This window comes from Phascolarctos cinereus, unplaced genomic scaffold, assembly GCF_003287225.1.
Source record: "Phascolarctos cinereus isolate Bilbo 61053 unplaced genomic scaffold, phaCin_HiC Scaffold_2;HRSCAF=192, whole genome shotgun sequence".
Taxonomy (NCBI): domain Eukaryota; kingdom Metazoa; phylum Chordata; class Mammalia; order Diprotodontia; family Phascolarctidae; genus Phascolarctos; species Phascolarctos cinereus.
In genome coordinates, this window is record NW_027555625.1 from 218517732 (window position 1) to 218537182 (window position 19451).

Sequence of the window (19451 nt, forward strand, 5' to 3'; positions counted from 1 at the left end):
ACATTGGAAGCAGACTCTTACCTTAGTTAACAAGGAGTTTAAAACTCAAGTAACTGGCTGGGATCGTGAGTAAGCAGCGCAAAAAGAGTCAGACTATATTATCTTACTTTGGTGAAAAAGAAGATCAAAATATACAACCAGAAGAAGACAACAAAATCAAAGCTCCCACATCCAAAGCCTCCAAGAAAAATATGAATCAGTCCCAGGCCTTGGAAGAGCTCCAAAGTCATTTTGAGAAGCAAGTAAGGGAAGTAGAGGAAAAACTGGGAAGAGAAATGAGAGTGATGCAAGAAAATCATGAAAAACAAGTCAACAGCTTGCTAAAGGAGACCCAAAAAAATACTGAAGAAAATAACACCTTAAAAAACAGCCTAACCCAAATGGCAAAAGAGGTCCAAAAAGCCAATGAGGAGAAAAATGCCCTAAAAAAAAAATTGGCCAAATGGAAAAGGAAGTCCAAAAGATTACCGAAGAAAATACTTCCTTAAAAATTAGAATAGAGCAATTGGAAGATAGTGACTTTATGAGAAATCAAGACACTGTAAACAAATCCAAAAGAATGAAAAATTAGAAAACAATGTGAAATATCTCATTGGAAAAACAACTGACCTGGAAAATAGATCCAGGAGAGAGAATTTAAAAATTATTGGACTATCTGAAAGCCATGATCAAAAAAAGAGCCTAGACATCATCTTTCAAGAAATTATCAAGGAAAACTGCCCTGATATTTAGAACCAGAGGGCAAAATAAAAAAAAGAATCCACAGATCTCCTCCTGAAAGAGATCCCCAAAGGAAAACTCCTAGGAATATTGTAGCCAAATTCCAGAGTTCCCAGGTCAAGGAGAAAATATTACAAGCTGCCAGAAGGAAACAATTCAAGTACTGTGGAAACACAATCAGGATAACACAAGATTTAGCAGCTTCTACATTAAAGGACCGCAGGGCATGGAATATAATATTCTGGAGGGCAAAGGAGATAGGATTACAACCAAGAATCACCTACCCAGCAAAACTGAGTATAATCCTTCAGGGGAAAAAATGGTCATTCAGTGAAATAGAGGACTTTCAAGCATTCCTGATGAAAAGACCAGAGCTAAACAGAAAATTTGACTTTCAAATACAGGACTCCAGTGGAACATGAAGAGGTAAACAGGAAAGAGAAATCATAAGAGACTTATTAAGATTGAACTGTTTACATTCCTGCATGGAAAGATGATATTTGTAACTCATGAGAACTTTGTCAGTATTAGGGTAGTTGAAGGAAAAAAATTGTATGTATGTATATATAGATAGATAGAGGGCACAGGGTGAGTTGAAGATTAAGGGGTCATATCTGGAGAATAAAATTAAGGGATGAGAGAGGATGATACTCGGAGAAGAAAGGGAGAGGTAGAATGGGGTAAATTATCTCACAAAAAAAAACAGAACAGAAAAGTCTCTCACAGTGGAGGGGAAACAGGGAAAGGTGAGAGGGAATGAGGGAATCTTATTCTCATAGGATTTGGCTTAAGGAGAGAATAACATACATATTCAATTGGGTATGGAAATCTGTCTTACCCTACAGGAAAATAGGGGAAGAAGGGGACAAGACAGCAGGGGGGTGATAGAGAGGAGGGCAGATTGGGAAAGAGGGTAATCAGAAGCAAATACTTCTGAGGAGGGACCGGGTCAAAAGAAAGAACAGAATAAATGGGAGGGCAGGATAGGATTAAGGGAAATAGAGTTAGTTTTTCACAACACGTCTACTAAGGAAGTTTTTGCATAACTGCACATGTACAACCTATATTGAGTTGCTTGCCTTTTCAATGAGGGTGGGTGGGGAGGGAGGAAGGGAGAAAATTTGGAACTCAAAGTTTTAAAAACACATGTTTTAACAAAACCCCAAAATAGGGTCACAAAGAGTCAGACACAACTGAAAAAAAACCTCACAACTGAACAAAACTTTACAGAAACAAAGGGTGGGAGTTGCCTCAGATCCTTAATCCAGCCCCAACTGCTTAAAGACTGTGTGACCCAGGGCAGGTCACTTAATCTTTGTCAGCTTAAGTTTCTGTAAAATGGGGTAAAAATGACACCTATCTCCCTGGATTGTTGTGAGGATAAAAGCAGATATTCATAAAGCACTCTGCAAACCTTAAGGCACTATATAAACACTATCTGTTATTATATAAATTCTAGCTATTATTGCCACTACTACAACGTTAGAAAGGCTCATTCTCAGTAAACTAGGAGGCTAGGCCTTATGAGAAGGGTAATGTGGGAGATGGATGTTTGAGGAGAAAAGAAGATTAACAATAATCATTGCAGGATCTTCTAAATTATTTTCTCACCAGCAATCATGAGCAAAAACAAACACTCTGCTAGTTCTATGACTACGGGAATATGAATACTAAAACTTAAAATCTGGTACATAATAAAACACATACCTGATAAAAACTTAAGAACAATTAAAGGGAAACACACAAAAACAGACTGACACAAATGCCAATAGACTGTAGGTAGGAAATGTAATAGCAAGGAGCCAGGAAAAGAAAAATAAATTCCCATTTGAAAAATTCTAACTTACCCGTTTAATACGTGTTCAAATAAATGGACTTGTCCATCTCTGCAAACAACAGCTAACTTTACAGGCTAAAGGAGTAAGTCAGAATGCACTGATTATTCTAACCGGAATCAAACATTCAACAATTTCCATTATTTATTAACATACTAACTGTCTGCCACAAACTAATTATTTCCAAACATCTACACCTCCTCTAAACTGTAAATTCGACAGATGCTCTTTATATCATGACGGGAAAACACTAAGTAAGGCAGACTTTTAGTATATCATTATAGGAATATTTAGTTATTATAATACATGGTTAAAATTTGTGATCTAGAACTTCTGCACACACAACAAAGGTAACACTATTATTACCAGAGTGGTAGACAGAGATACACAAATGGGGTGAAAGGCAAAGGTATGCCTAGGCAATGTGGGCTCCTCCTGTTTATAGCTATTCCAGGTCTCTAAGCTCCAAGACAACTAAAGACACAATTCTGCAGATGGAGCTTGGCTAAACAGGTCTTGCTTTAAATGACTGCAGAGTTTCTTGGGAATAGAAAACGTGTGGAGATATTACCATAAGGGAAGCAGTGAAAAAATGAGGCTTTGACACATCACTGCTAAAAAGTTGCAGACTCCCTTTACTGATACATACCAACAATTCATATACTTAGAAAGTTAAACAAAAATCTGGGGAACAAATGAAATAGGCAACATTTTGGGGGGATGCATTCAAGAAACTAAAATCACTGTTAACCTAGGAATTTTAAAATGTAATAGATATCAGCTGGATTGCTTACAGTATTCATAGGAACACTATATTCAATATGGAGGGTCAAGAAAATTAGAAAAAGTGGGAGTAAGAAAATAAGTTTTCACTTCCCTGACTGTTGTCCTGAATAACCGAAAGAAGGTGCTACCTCAATCACTCCTACCCACCATCTGATGTTAGAGGCAAAGTAAGCTCATTCATTTCATAACAAAATATTTCTATGAAACAGAATGGGAAGACCCTGAAAAACTATGGCATAAAGTTAACATTATATAACTATCAAGATCCTACTACTTTTAACATTTCATATTATCCTGATTCTTTAACAGTTCCAAATGAGAACCTAAACAAATAAGAAATTTACTTCATTATAACAGTTTAGAACTAAACACAAGTATGCAAAGTGGAAAGCTCGATGCATTTGTAGTCAAGAACATAGGTTCCAATCCTGGCTCTGCTACTTACTACCTGTGTGACCCTGGACAAAGCACTTCCCCTTTCTTGGTTTCAGATTCCTCAACTGGTAATATGATTTTAAATGATCTATATGATTAGAATTATTCTACATAAATTTCATGCCTCTTGATCAATTTTACGCACCCATTCTAAAATGTTGATTTTGTACTTATTGAAGGTTGATAAACCTTAAGAAGAAAAATGTGAATTTTTAAATGGCAAATTTTCATTCTGAAAAAAGCAAGAATTCTAGGGGGCTGCACTCAGAAAATTAAGTTTCTTAATTCTGATTGTTATGTACAGAATAGTGTCTATGCTTTTCAAACAAAAGTGTTAACATAGAAATCATCAGGTTTGTCACTGGCTACATTCCTTAAAACTGAAATTCAGAATTACATACAGTCTCAGACGGTTTAAAGTAGACATTTAAACTAGTTGTGATGCAAGGTACGATCATATTGTAAAAAAATGTCATTTTCAGCAACCTTTAGGGAAACTGCTACCACCTTTGAGCCTAGAACATCCAAAGTAAAATTCAACATTCTGGAATTTTGTGCTGCAAATGAAGTATCAGGCAATGTAGCAAAAGACAGATTTGTCCTGTTAATAAAATCTTTTAAAATAACTATCCATTCCAAATTGAGTCCAAAATGTTCTAATGAGATTTTCAGTGGAAAGAGCACTGAGCCCAGAGTCAGGCAGACCTGACTTCAAATTCAGTCTCAGATACTCACAGCTGTGTGACCCTAGGCAAGTCACTTAACCTCTGTCTGCATTAGTTTCTCTGACCGTAAAATGGGGGTAATAAGTATTAGCACCTCTCTGGCAGGGTTGTTGTGAAAATCAAATTAGATATTTGTAAAGTGCTTAGCACAGTACCTGATACATTTCAAGTGAATATTATATGCCTATTTTCCTCCTCCTCCTCTGCCTCATTCTTTACTCAAAAATTTCATTAGTGATTTTATAACTTTTCTAAAATATCGTAACAGATTCACACACTTCACTCTTTTTGGCCATTACCAAAACTGTGATCTTCCCACCACTCAGGTTTGTATACGGCTCACAAACCCAGCAACATACTGCATCTTGCAAACTAGGATAAAAAGGAAACAGCATTTCTGAACAGTCAAGACCAAATTATCCAGTAATTTTACCTCCTCTTTGTTTTCTGACAGAGTCAGGTCAATGTACACTGGTTCATCAGTAACTGTAAAAGACATCACTGCATTCTTCTCTTTATTTTCTGACCGAACTTGCCTAGGATACATAAACCAACATTTATCCGGTGAGATGCAAAGAAGATGGAAACATCTAAAGAAAGATCATATTACTAGACTCCACACAGAATTAACCAATAAGCCAAAGTTAAATGGAATAAAAATGAAAATGAAACTATTCTATCACTTAAACTGGTTGCGTGGGAAAACTAAAAGCATCTATCAATACTACTTGGCAGACACAGTAAGCAATAGCATAGTTATACAATAAACATCTCATAGATTTAGGGCTGAGGACAATAGTAGGAGCAGCATCTGTTTTATACAGGCTGGGCTGGTCCACTCAGGGCACCTGAGACACGAAAGGCCTGGCCTCTGCCGAGGGGATGTTGGAGGTTTAGCAGATTTCCTGTTGCCAGATGGGGATACTCACCCAACCTAGCACTGTTAACTGTGCATCAGTATTCTTTTTAGTCATTCTATGGTAGTTTTCATTGATTTTTATGGTCCACAAATGTTTCTCCTAAATTGCATTCTAAATGTGCACCAAAATCACAGCAGGAGTTAGGCCTGGCTGAAAATAAAGACCTTAGAGGCCATCTGAGGCTACCCTCTTCCTTTAAAAAAATAATAAATGAGGAATTGAGACCTAGAGAGATTAAGTGATTTCCCAAAAACCATACAGGTAACAAGTAGCAAAAGAACCAGCATCTGTCCCAAGTTCACTTGCTCCAAATCTAAACAGTTCTTTTCCTTGTGGTTATACATGCTAAGGTTGTATTTCTCTAGTAAGCAAATACTGACAGTTCAATTACTAAAAATTTTGAACATATATTATTCAATTTTGTATGTGTTCATAGAAAAGAGATTTCTATTTACTCAAAATTCATTACTTGGATTCCTAGATCCCAAAATCAAATCATCTCTTTCCCCTCACAAATTTAAGACTATAGACAGAAATTGCCTGATATTAACCAGTCTATATTACAGATGCCAGTTCTTCCTTTCGTTAATATGAAGGGAGGTTCAACTCTGGTATAAAGAAACTCTGTGACATTTGGAAAATATAATAAATATTTTTGACAAAACATGAAGGGAAATAACACTAAACAGTTACAACCTCTTAGGCCAAAAATAAACTACACACACATTTAAAATATAGGCATATTTCGAAGTCTTCGTATAGTTTTTCAAAACCGACATCTTTATTACTCATTTGGCCTAAAACTGAGGCACCTAACTGCCTAAAAGCGCAAAAACTACAGTCTCAACGCTTGCAAACAATGCACCCCTCCCCCCCCCAAAAACGAAAACATGAAGTGCTCACCCACTTTGGCAACTGCAAAAACAATGTCCTTGTGTACACCTCAGGGATAAAAATCAATCCAAAGTTTACAGCCCAGTTTAAAAAATGTCAGTAACAACAAGGACTGCTATGTCTTACCCGATGATTCTGAAGAAAGACAGAAGACTAGAACATAGGAATTAAACAGTAAAAAAGGTCTAGAAAGGAAAATTTTTCAATTCAAGGACATGGTTCTGGAACTACAGTCACTATGATACTGACATAGAATCATCACCTATAATCAACCAACAAGCATTTGTTAACAATATTTATCAAATGCTTTTATGTCATGTACTGTTCTAGATTCTAGAAACACAAGGCACAAAAACTGAAAAATTCCTCACTTGCAATGAGGTAGAAACTATGCTACGTATGCTTCATGGCACACGAAAAGGAAATAGTCCCTTTCTTCAATGAGCTCACGTTAGACAGAAGCCAAGAGATATGGGTTTTGAGATCTACCTCTGCTATTTATCCGTGATCATCTGCAGCTCTCAATCTAAATCCGCTTCATGTGTAAAATAGGGATATGATTTAAACTACATTAAAGGGGGGGATAATATGCTATTTCTCTCCAAAGGCTATTGTGGGCATCATACGAAATCATGAATGTTAAGTGTTTTGTAACTCTAAAGCACCGTGATTATGTGAAACTACTGTTATTTTATACGTATAATTTACAGTCTCTTTATATTACTGAACTACTCAACATCCTTTAGAATTTCTGCCATTTAATTTCCCAACTCGGAGGAGAGAAGCAAAATTACTTAGCATCTATAAAATATCTAGACTATTTCACATTAGTTTCTATGTTCTAGTAATGTTTCCAAAATATCTGTGAAAGTTACAATCCAAAAATAAGTATTAAAACACACTGGGAGTCAGCATTAATTCATAAAACTTTTTACCTAACTTCTAATGTAAGAACTCAGGATTTGAGTCAAAAAATGTTAATGACCACTTATTCCAGAGCAATTTTGGTCTTTAAAAAAGCTGGTTTGAAGGTAAATCAAAATATAAAGTGTTTATAATAATATTGTAAATAAGGATTGATGAGTATGCTCAGACACAGCCAAGGAATTTAATGTCCTCATTCAATTATCGGTTTGAGGAAACCACAGTTGCATGTCATCATAGCACCAATCCAAAATGACCTATACCTAGGTCCCTATTTAGTGCACAAATGAATCTACAGAATTGGCTGCATTATTCAGATGCACATTGCATGATTCCACTGAGCTAGAACAAATTACTGACTTTTACATAATCACAACTTCAAATAACGCAAACTGGAATACGTGCAACTACTTCCTAGGATTCATTATTTGTTCTTATTGGGGTGTGTTTACAGAATTATGAAGATCTCTTAATAGAGAAATATTTATTATCAATCAGCTTCTTGCAAACTCAGAGAAAGAAAAACAGACTGGGGATGAGGAAAACAAGTTTATCCTTGTCAAAGACAAATTAATAAAAAATCTGTCAACTTAAAAGTTTTTTTCAAATTCTTTTATCACCTCTACCCATAAGTTGGAAGATCCTTATAAAAATGAGAGACACAACAAAATCCCCATATCAGAACAAAGTCAGTCATACTTTTTAGATTCACAAATGGCATGTTTTTTTAAGGTTTTTAAACAATTTCTTCCAAGTGAAAAGAAATACATACCACACGTTAAGTAACCGGTCATGTACTGCTCCAGACAAGAAATAAAGGCCAGTAATTCCGTCAAAGGGCTGACTTTCATTAGGAGGTCTTATAGTTGTGAAATAAGTGATGAAACAGATGTTGCATGACCTGTGAAATGCTAGAGAAAATTAAATTTCATTAGGAAAAGGTGGTTCTAAAGCAATTATACCAAAGAGTCTGGACATTTCTTTCAGCTACAAATTGTAATAAACAATAGGTATAGGTGATCACAACTAAATGAAGACAATTATTCTGAATTACTACTATACTTGGAACTAGTTTGACAGACTTCTTTGTTCTCCAAGTCCCACAGTTTGACAGCTCAAGCAACTGAAGGTATTTATGTTGCACTCTTTAGAATTCTTAGGAAATAGGGCATCTGCCTAAATTATAAAAAACTACAAAGTATTCCTTAATAACCCACATGTCCTCCCCATAACCCATGTTTCCTTACATTTCACAGCAGAAAACCAATTTCTTAATTCTACCACAAAATCAAAAGGGGTACTGGATATGCTCAGACACAGCCAAGGACTTAGATGTCCTCATTCAACTATCAGTTAAGTTGAAACCACAATTTAGCATCATCACAGCATCAAATCTCAGTAACCCCAAAGAACTTTTTCTCTAGCCAGCATAAAATCTGTATTTGATTTTAAACAGTAATTTTCAGTCTAGAAAACAGAACATTTATGGTTAGCAGTACAGTAAAAGCTCATTAATTCAAACTAACCTAAATCAAAATCTATAGTAATTTAACTTGTCATGTACTTAGCTTTATACTATTGTTAAAAAAAAAAATTAACACCAAGCAAATTAAAATAAAAACAAGATTTCTGGGCACATATTTGTTCTACTTAACAAACTATATCTAATGGACTTGAGCAAAGTCATAGTGAAATGATTCAGAGACTTCAGAGCTAGAAGAGAACTCAAGAAAATCATGTTGTCCAATCCCCTCATTTTACACGTGAGAAAACTGAGGGCCAGAAAGGCTGTGACTTGACCAAGATCACAAAGAGAGTAAGCAGCAGGACTATAATTAAACCTAGGCCCTCTGACTCCAAATCCAGTGTGTAAATAACACTGCTAATTCTAATTGAATCTACTGCTATCAAAACTTACTTGGAAACATTTCCTTGGTGGCTGATTCCAGTAACCCAATGTACTTACAAATATCTATTTTGTTAATAATAAAAATAATTCATACTTTCCCTAATTCAAAATGATGTTCCTCCCAAATTAGTCTGAATTATTGTGCTTTTACTATATTTGCACCTAGTTTGACTCACTCACTCTATAGACTTCTTTAGTCTCCAAATCCCATAGTTTGATAGTTCGACCAGCCGAAAGCAACATTTTCCCATCAGGGCTGATGCACAAAGCACTGACACTGCTGATGTCACCTTTCCATTTGCTGTATTACAGAGAGAAAGATTGCAGAAAATTATTATTTTCATTCCTTTGCAGTAGTAAGCCGTAACAATGAAAGCTGCCATCAAGAGCTTCATGCTAAGCAGTGTTCCTTGAAAGCCAAACCTTGTGTTCAGTTGTGCACAAGCAAAACTGACCTAGCACACTGTCATTCTGTCCCAGCACAGCCCAGGCCCAGCCCTGAGAAAACTTGACTGGCTCCTGTCCAAATAATACTAGAAGTGGATCCTTTCAGTAGCTTAAGAAGGGCAGGCAGATGATTCCTTCAAGGTCCTGTCTCCCAGTGATCTACAATCTAGTTCTTTTTGTTGTCCCTGACATCAGCCCCATCCCAATCATGTCTGGGTCACACACTAACCTGAGCTTTCAGTCTTTCAGCCCAAGGTAGATTTCATGTTGGTGTGGCTGCTAGCATTCTCATCTCCTTAGAAAACATGTTTCCTAATCTTATTTCCAGGTGTAGGCCCCTGCTGGAGGAAAGCATCAGGGGGTAGTGCAAGAACGTGGGACTACAAGTCAAGAGACTAGGGCCTCATCCCAGCTCTGTAACCTTGAGCAAGTGCTCAAACCTCTCTAGACTTCAGTTTCCTCATCTGTTGAAGTATAAGATATTTTTTCAGTGCTATGTTTCTATGCTTTCTCTCCTAGACTTCAGGGCACTCTGACCTTGTTGTCAAATCCTATGCCCTACAGAAGTCATTTACAGATTTGGTCCTATGGAACTGAGGAAGTTGGTGTTGCCCAGCTAACCATCTGAAGGAGTCTAGGACAATTTTACACACTGTCCAGCACCAGTATCACCCCTGTCCCCAAGAGCACCTCAAATGCTGTCTGAGTGTCTATTCATTACAAGAAATTTTTTTTTAAACTGAATCTCTATTTCACTCCGAAGAGTGCCAACTATATTTCATTTATTATCTCTCAATGTTTACAAGCTGAGTTCAGTATATATTCTATATAATCACCCCAAGATCCCTCAACCCTCTCATTATGAAATACATTAAGATGAGGAAACCCTATGTAAGTAGTTATTTCTGTATTTTCCACAATTTTGCAGAACTTCTCTTTGACTTTCTCAAGGAATGGCTGGATAGCATTATCAACAATCAGGTTTCCTTTTTTCTTAGAAAATTACAAATTTAATAGTCACCAAGAAAAACAAACCAAATGGCAAAATCTTACCTAAAGTACTTAGAATCTGAGAAGGAAAAACTAAGAATTAACAAACAAGCAAATGAGATTAAGAATTTTCTTAATTTTAACTGGCAAAAGAAAAAAGGGAACAAGCTATCAGCACACCTGGGAAAAGAAATACAACTTTTACTTCAAGAATAGTCTTCCAGGGGACAGCTAGGTGTGCAGCGGATAGAGTGCTGGCCCTGAAGTCAGGAGGACCTGAGTTCAAATCCAGCCTCAGACCAAACACTTGACACTTACTAGCTGTGTGACCCTGGGCAGGTCACTTAACCCCAATTGCAAAAAAAAAAAAAAAATTAAAAAAATTAAAAAAATAAAAAACTTTGTGGATCTGCTTTTTCCTTCTCTTTTTTATCCTTTTAAAAGGGATGACCTTCTGGCAAGGGGAGAAGGAAGAGATATTTTTTGGAAATCAAAGTGGCATAAAAACAAAAGCTAGAAACTTTAAAGAAATTAAGATGCTTTGGTTAGAACAAATTTTTAGCTCAAACTGTCTATGCTACAAGTCTTTAATTCATTACCTAAAATTATCTTTTAAAAAAAGCTGACAAGCTATATCCAGAACACAGTTGTTTTTCTATTCAGACTATACAGCAGTGATCTTTTCACTGTCAAACTTCTAAAAGAGTTTTATATATCAAGGAATCTCTAATTCCTTTCCTAATCACTGTCTCCTAAATATGCTAAAATCTGGCTTCTGTAACCAACATTCTCCCGAAAACTGCAATCTAGTCTATGAGCTCCAAATCAAACTTTCTTTTTTCCTTCAGGCCTCATTTTCACCTCCTATGTTGTTTTTGATACTATTGATTTATGTGTCCCCCAACCCACCTGGCTGCTGTGGCAGGACCTATCCTTGTTCTACTTATACCTCTCTCTTGCCATTTGATGGGATCTCTTTTCTTTCCTCCCCCAGCTTTATCAAAGACTCAGTTTTGTCCCCTTCTTTCTAATTTCCACCACCCCTACCTGAAGGACCTTACTCTCACAGATTCAACTTATATGTCTACACAAATGATTCCCAATACTGCCACTCTGTCCTTGAGCACATTTCCCTACTCTTGGACTGTCAAATGCCACATCTAAAACCAAAAGACAACATGGTTCAGTGAGAAAACCATCAGAACACAGCAGCAGTACAGGAAGGATGTGCAAGGGCCTCCAAGTCAGGCAGATCTGGTTCAAGCTCCACCTTTAACACTGGATATGCAATCTTCAAGCAAGTTACTGAAGTGTCCCAGGCTTATAAGACTAAGTTGTGGATCAGCTAGTGATTTGTTTTAGCACAAGGAGTTTGCCCCAGGAGTCTATTTTTGCCAATGAAATCACAGATTTGGACCAAAAAAAAAAATACCTAATTTGGATCCAGGAGGCATGGGTTCAATTTCTAGATGCATGACATAATAAGGAGTTCACTCCCCTTCTCTAAGGCTGTTTCCACATGCATAAAACTGGGATAAATAATGTGTGTACCATCTATTTCATACAGTAGTGAGGAGAAAGCCCTTGGTAAAAAATAAAAGGTTGGATTGGGACAGCTAGGTGGCACAGTGGATAGAGCACCAGAACCTATAATCAGGAGGACCCGAGTTCAAATCTGGTCTCAGACCAGATACTTGACACCTACTAGCTGTGTGACCCTGGGCAAGTCACTTAATCTCAAATGCCTCAACCCCCCCCCCCAAAAGCTAGATCAATGTGGGAAATTATGAACCAAATTCATCATATTGCTCCCCAAACATGCACTCCCTAACTTCCCTATTTCTATGTGGCAGTACTATCACTCCCCTGTTAACCCAGGTTAAAAACTTAGATATCCTGATTATTTTTCTCACCCCTACCTCTCTCCTTCAGCCACTAAGTCTTCTTCAGTCTTCCTTCGAAATGTCTCTCATATTTGTCCCTTCCATTCCCATTTCAACCATCTTCCAGGAGTAAGGAACCTATGGCCTCAAGGCCACATGTGGAAGGCAGAAACCTTTTGACTGAGTCCAAATTTTACAGAACAAATCCTTTTATTAAGAGGATTTGTTCTATGAAGTCTGGATTCAGTCAAAGAGCCACACCCAAGGAGCTAGAGGACCCCATGTGGACTTGAGGCTACAAGTTCCCCACCCCTGGGCCTTAGACCCTGTTCAAAGCCTTGCCTTTCAGTAATTGCCTCTTTAAATTAAAGCATCTGTAGTTTCTCTTTCCTTCAATTCAAACTGCCAGACTGTTTTTTACCAAAACACTACTTTAATATCACTATTGGAGTCAAAAACTTTTCAGTGGCTTCTCAATTTTGCATTTAGAGTCTTTTACAATTTGTTTCCCACCTACCTTATCTCCCAAATACCCCAAACTCCAAAATTGGACTTATTGCTCCCTCACCATCATCCTGCATTCTTGCACAATTATCCAAATTCTAATTATCTTTTGAGCTTTATTTCTGGTCTGCCAAAATATTTCCTTTTCTTCTCTGAATTCGGGGGTGTGTGTGTGTATGTGGCCTTGAAATAGCTTTTTCTATCTGTCATTTGCCTTTTGTCTCTTTTGTAACTTCTGAAGACTTCTGTCTCTTTTTCCAGCTAGATGTTAAGTTCCTTGGTAGCAGATACTATTATCTTAAACTCTGGTGTACCCCTGTAGTACCTAACAAAGCGGGTTTATGAAGAGCTACAATGGCATACATTATCTGTTGATCTGTTAAACTCCAACTCAATTCTAAGCAGTCCTGGAATCCTTCTTTTGAAACAAAACCATCTCACTTACCACTTTACTCTGCAAGTCTGTGTATTCCATTCCACAATATGTTTATCATCTGAACAGCTATACAAACAATCATTATCTTGGTGCCATTGTATGCAGTTTACTTTATTGTCATGTCCACCGCTCTGGAGAAGGAAAAAAATATTAAACACAAGCAAAATATAAAAGTCAATAAAGTATTTACTTAAATGAAATCAACATTCACAACTTCATTGTCAATTTACATCCATTATACACCTGAAAACTAACTTACCTACAAGACAAAGTAATATATTTTCTCCCCTAGCTGTAATGAATCAGTTTATACCACCTTCCAAAAAAATTTCCAAGTGAAAACATACACAGCATCCAATTGTTTTTTAAGATCTGATAGTCTATGGTCAGTTCTAAACAGGGCAAAATACTTATGAGTAAACAACAGTAATATTCTTAAAAAAAAAAAAAACCAAACCAGTAAACACATATATTGAGAAATACAAAGAAACAATGCTTAAAACTTTACCCTATTGTATAAACTTTAAAATAGACTGTTTGTTGCATCAACTGTTGGGGTCGGGGAGGAAAGCAGAACTACATCCAGAAATCACTGATATAAAAATAAAAACATTATTTTTCAAATTAAAAAAAGATTATGTTGTTACTTCAAAAGAAAAATAATTTTCAAAAGCAGAATTTAAACACATTCTACCAAACTCCTAACTTCTCTTCTTCTACTTCCTAAAAGTTATTTTCTATGGGCTACATATTAAAAACGAAAAAAACCCTAATACATAACTATTACTCCCTCCCCAAAAATCCACAATATTTCAAAACAATTTAAATTGATATCATATATTATTTTTAAATCTTAAAAAGAACTTAAAAATTATGGATGCCAGCTTGCCATCAGTAATTCTATTTTTAGTCTTACCAATGGTTCCAATGGATTGTACATTTCCAGAGGGTAAAAATTCCAAGGTGAATATGAAACACCATTGATCAGGCTCCCAGTTTTAACGGATGTTAGTAAAAGGAGGACCAATAGTGGTCAATAATAAGTAGGATGCTCCTTTATAACACAGTTGGCCATATTTTGGAATTCTTCCCTTCTCCCAACTCCCAAAGAGTATAACTCTGTGGCCCAAGTAATACAATGTAGAGCAATTAAAGTTTCATTTTTCTCATGATGCTATGGCTACAGTGGCAGAGGAAAAAAAAGATGTAACAACTGGTTTAGAAAACTTAACTGAGTACCAATGGAAACTAATTGCATAACCAGTAGAAGTACCTCATTGCCCCTACTCAGACTCCAAGATTACCTACAGAAGGGGCAAGGAGGGAGAGAGACAGCCACTAACTCACTCATCTACCTCTACTTTGTTGTCCTCCCTCTCAGTCCTTTTCTGTCTTCTCCTTTTAGTCTATCTCCTTTCCCTATTATGAGTCACTCTTCCCTTCCCCAAAAAATTCAAAGAAAACATCTCTACGCCTACTATATATGTATTTTATCTAAAGTTGTTAACAAGAGAATATATCTTCTTCATCAACAGATATCATAATACAAATTGCTGGACCAAACAATCCAAGCTTGTAAGAGTTCTCAAAAGACAAAATTAATAAGTAACAAAATATTTATTACAAATTCCCAACAGTCCTCATAATCTCCTCAGTAAAGAAATACTGAAGTAAACATGACTACAGAAACTAAGCACTGATTGTTTTAATTCTTTATATATGCAAACAATCTATATGACAGAACCATTAATCCAAATTTTACTTACCCTCTCTCCTTAATAAAAGTTTGTCAATTGTTTTTAAATAAGGAATTCTCACTTATCCAAAATAAACAGAAATGGTATTATCTCATTGCCAGTTAATAATTACCATATGTAGCATATCCAATATACTTTGTATAAGAGAATTTTTCTAAGATAAATACTGACAGAAATTTCATTCCTACTCCATAAAGTTTCCAAAGATGAAATAATTTTCATTCTAAGCTTCTCAGTAAAGTAGCAAGGAGAAAAAAAAATTTTTTTTGAACCTCGTGGGGGAAAGAAGACCACATATTTCCACTCCTTTCTTCTTCCTGGACATTTTTGGTTGTTTGGTTTTACTGGTGAGTTTAGGTAGATTCATTAAGTGATTAAAATATTAAAAGGTGCCATGGGGTAAAAGGATATACAGAATATCTATAAATCGTAGAGTGAGCTAATAATTGTCCCTAGAAGGTAGGATCAAAGAAAATGACAAGAGCGCTAGTATTATTCAGCTGTCTCACAGACCAGAGATAGCAAATGTGCAGTTATCATTCATAGTATTGAATTTGGTATACCTGGATGTTATCTAAATGCTTTAGTAATCAAAAGGCTTCCTTGTGGGAGTCATTCTAGTGGGATTTTAACTACACACGTGGATTACCAATTTTCAAAGATTAAAAATCAAAACTCAAAATACTGAAGAAAAGCAATCAAAAAGATTCTAAGAGGAATGCTAATTATGTTTATTTATACATTACAGACAGATAAGGCGTAAGAAATTGGGGTGAAAATCTGTATTGATCCCATGATATAACCTGTAGTGTGTTATTCTTGCTTAAAACACTCCAAGCATTTATTCCATCTAAGTCTTATAAAAGTCGAGTAGAGAATATTGCCTCCTCGCTCCCTGACAGACAAAACTGTTACTCCAACAGTCCAGTTTAGATTAAGACCCAAACCAAAACCATAAGAGTTCATTATGCTAAGTTTCAAAAAGCATACTTACTACTAGTCTGCTCTGTAACTCTCCTTTCACCGTGTTGTATAATAAAATGCTACCGAACGCTGTACCGATGGCCAACAGGTCAACTTGGTCACTGTTTCCTACAGCTTCAGATTTCCTTTTTTTCCTCTGGGGACCTTCCTGGAAAACAAAATAAAAAATCCCCATAACTTTTTATAGTATTTCAAGGAGTCCTGCATAAAGTTTCAAGATAAGTTGCTAACAGTTAAAAGTTTAGATATGCTAAAACCCATTAACTAACAGAGGAGAGGCTCCTTACTGGGTCAAAATACAGAAGCCTTGACTGAAGGACATATGTTTCTCATGCTTTCCCACATATTGCTGAGATACCACTTAAAAAAGTCACATCATAGTAGCCAGAAGATAAACCCAATTGGAAACCCCACCTAAAGTACCTGGGGTCACAAATAGCTGAAAGAGACCCAGGAGATTCCTTACAGCTCTAAAGCTTTTTGGTTTTTAAACACATAAATGCATTTACTGAAAATCCAGGGATAGCAATGCACTGTATATACAAACTAAGATTTTTGGGACATTCTGTATTGAATATCTGTAGATGAAGGGTCACAAAGTTTTGATCCAGCAATAGTGTGCTAAAGAAAACAGTCTCTGAAGATGCTCTGGCAGATGTAGTTTAAGGATGACCAATGAAAAATGTCAAAGTTTTAATGTGAAGTTGTTTTTGAAGAATCATATCTAATGAAAGTAGACACAGATTTGGTTTTTTTTTTCCTTAGAGGTAGGCCATAAGAATAATTAACATAAGGTAATATTTCTAATGTGGGCAAGGTAATCAAAAATTCTCCAAGCCTCAAAAAACTTTTGCCATCTGCATGCCTTATGCTGTGGCTCTAATGAGAGAAACAAAGGTATAGTTAATTTTTGTTGAGGACCCCAAAATGTGACTTTTCCTACAGCCAGCTACTAGGTGACAAAAGCCAGAACTTGGGCCCAGGTCATCTGAAATTTGAATCCAGACTTATACGAATATAGATTTGGAGCTAGAGGGAAGTTAAAAGTCACAGTCCAACCCTCTCATTTTGCAAATGAGGAAAATGAAACAAAGAAGTTAAGTGATTTGCCTAAGGTCACATGGGCAGCAAGTGGTATAGCTATAACTCAAAACCAGGTCCTCCCACTCCACAAAGTACTTTTTTCTACTGTATCATGCTGGTTCCACGATGCCACCAACTCCATGGAAGCAAAAACCCCAATTATTTGCCTCATCCTTTCACAGTCCTGCCCCATTTCCCTTATTTCCTCTGAGGGGTCGCTTCTGTATTACTGCTCTCACTATTCCCTGAAGAAAATGTGAAAGGGCAAAGATGTTGAGAGCCAGTGTAAAGTCTTACACACAGAATGGATCTTAGAGTCATCTATTTCCATCCCCTTATTAATGAGGAAACAGGTACTAAGCAGAAGGGATTCATTCTCCAAATTCAATATTATTTCCACAGTACTACAATCTTCAAATTCTGATACATTCCAAAACTGCACAGCCTTCAGAAGGATTTAATTAAAAGCATTCAAAAGGAAGTATTCTATTCTCTTAGAGAAGCCTGAGTACTTCCCTCAACAAAGAAGGGTTTAAATTATACTTTAAAATCTCTGGAATTAACAACATATTGACACATCTATTTATTTTCTGGAATTTAATTCAACAAGCACATATGAAGTGCCTACTAAGTGCTGACTCAGTTCAGGAGGCAGCAGAACGAAGGAGAAGAAAGCCACAAAGGGCAAGCACCTCATTAGATATCTAGCCACATGTGTATAAAACCATAAAACTTACATTTCACTATTCTGTGAGATATAAATCACAAAATTATCTATTTTATGCAAAGAGAAGTATTACTTAAGTGCTCAGTACAGAGACAACAACATTCAATGCACTAAGAACTATGGGGAACCAAAAAGAATCTAGCAGCTGTCCTCAAAAAGCCAAATCTAAGGAGACAAAAATCAAATACACAGAAAAATGCAACCATATAACCAAACGCCTAAATAATGTTTCTAAGAGTTTTACATGAAAGTGTTGGGGTTAGTTGGTTGGGGCTTATCTGAAGGCAGGCTCCTGAAACAAGTTGCTTTAACAAGGGGAAAAAAAGCATTTATTAAATGCTAACTATGTGCCAGTAAGGGCATATTCTCTCTCAAAGCCAGATCCCTTAAGAGGTGAAGTTAAGTAGAAGCAAAAAGTTACATGAGCTGACTCTACAAGAGACTTCTTCTGTTCAAATCAGGAGAAATACTTCATGTTTGTGCGATTTGCAAGTGAACCAGACATGAAGAATATATGAAGCATGGGCAATTTCCTCTCGCTCCTCTAAGAAAACAATCCTTGAACTTTCTGCATTCCAAGAAAGGATATTTATGAAGAAGTCAGAGAAATCTCGGTAGATTTAAATGAAATGAGACACAGCAAAGTAGGATGAACTATAAGGAAAATTTAAAAGACGACCCCAAGGAAAACAACAGTGAAAGACTTCTAGACTTGGATCAATGCAGTGATCAATCACTATTTCAGCAGCCTGATGGTGAAGCATGCCTTCTATAGGTGGTGGACAACAGGAACAGAATGAGGCATACCTACATCAGACACTGTATCTTTTATTTAATTTTACAGATGTTACAAAGTAATTCTTCAAAGAGAAGAGAGAGTCATTCATTGTGAAGCAATAGCAATGTTTAAAAAAAAAAGAAATAGAAGCTTTCTTTTTATGAGGGAAGGTGGGAAAAGACCAGTGCTAAAGGAAAACTCTCACTATCAATCTAAGGTATCACATGCTTTACAATTTAAGTTGTAAGCAAAATGTCAATGACTTCTAAATTAATTTACTTAATGCTATACCAAATTTGCAAAAGGATATTTTACAGACCTAGAAAAAAAAATGATGAAATTCATATGAAGGAACAAAGGTCAAGAATCTCAAGGTAATGGTGAAAAGAGTGGTTAGTACCAGTACCAGTTTTCAAACTATACTACAAAAGTAGTTATCACTAAAATAATTTGGTACTGTTTTAAGAAAAAAATGAGAGGTTAATCAGATTAACAGATGAAACAGATTAGGTACATACACAACATACAAAAGTAAACAAACATAGCAACATAGTGTTTGATAAACCCCAAAACCCTAGTTACTGAGAAAGACACATTATTCGACAAAAACTGCTGGGAAAACTGAGCAGCATTCAGGCAGAAATTAGTTTTAGATCAACACCTCATGCCATTCATCAAGATACATTCTAAGTGGATGTGAACTAGATATAAAAG

At 36.2% G+C, this 19451-nt stretch overlaps 1 protein-coding gene and 2 non-coding genes across 3 annotated transcripts in view; all 3 read right to left on the reverse strand.

Moving 5' to 3' along the window:
• The window catches only part of WDR43 (WD repeat domain 43), a 51287-nt gene that overhangs the window by 24711 nt on the left and 7125 nt on the right, over positions 1-19451 (reverse strand). The window contains 7 exon segments of the mRNA XM_020983768.1: positions 2568-2632; positions 4935-5037; positions 8012-8114; positions 8117-8150; positions 9329-9449; positions 13418-13539; positions 16160-16297. Coding sequence (XP_020839427.1) covers positions 2568-2632; positions 4935-5037; positions 8012-8114; positions 8117-8150; positions 9329-9449; positions 13418-13539; positions 16160-16297 — 686 coding nt within the window.
• On the reverse strand, positions 7401-7482 carry LOC144456058 (small nucleolar RNA SNORD53/SNORD92). The gene has a single exon (XR_013484964.1). It is a non-coding gene; the product is annotated as a small nucleolar RNA SNORD53/SNORD92 (small nucleolar RNA).
• LOC144456057 (small nucleolar RNA SNORD53/SNORD92) lies at positions 8546-8628 on the reverse strand. The gene has a single exon (XR_013484963.1). It is a non-coding gene; the product is annotated as a small nucleolar RNA SNORD53/SNORD92 (small nucleolar RNA).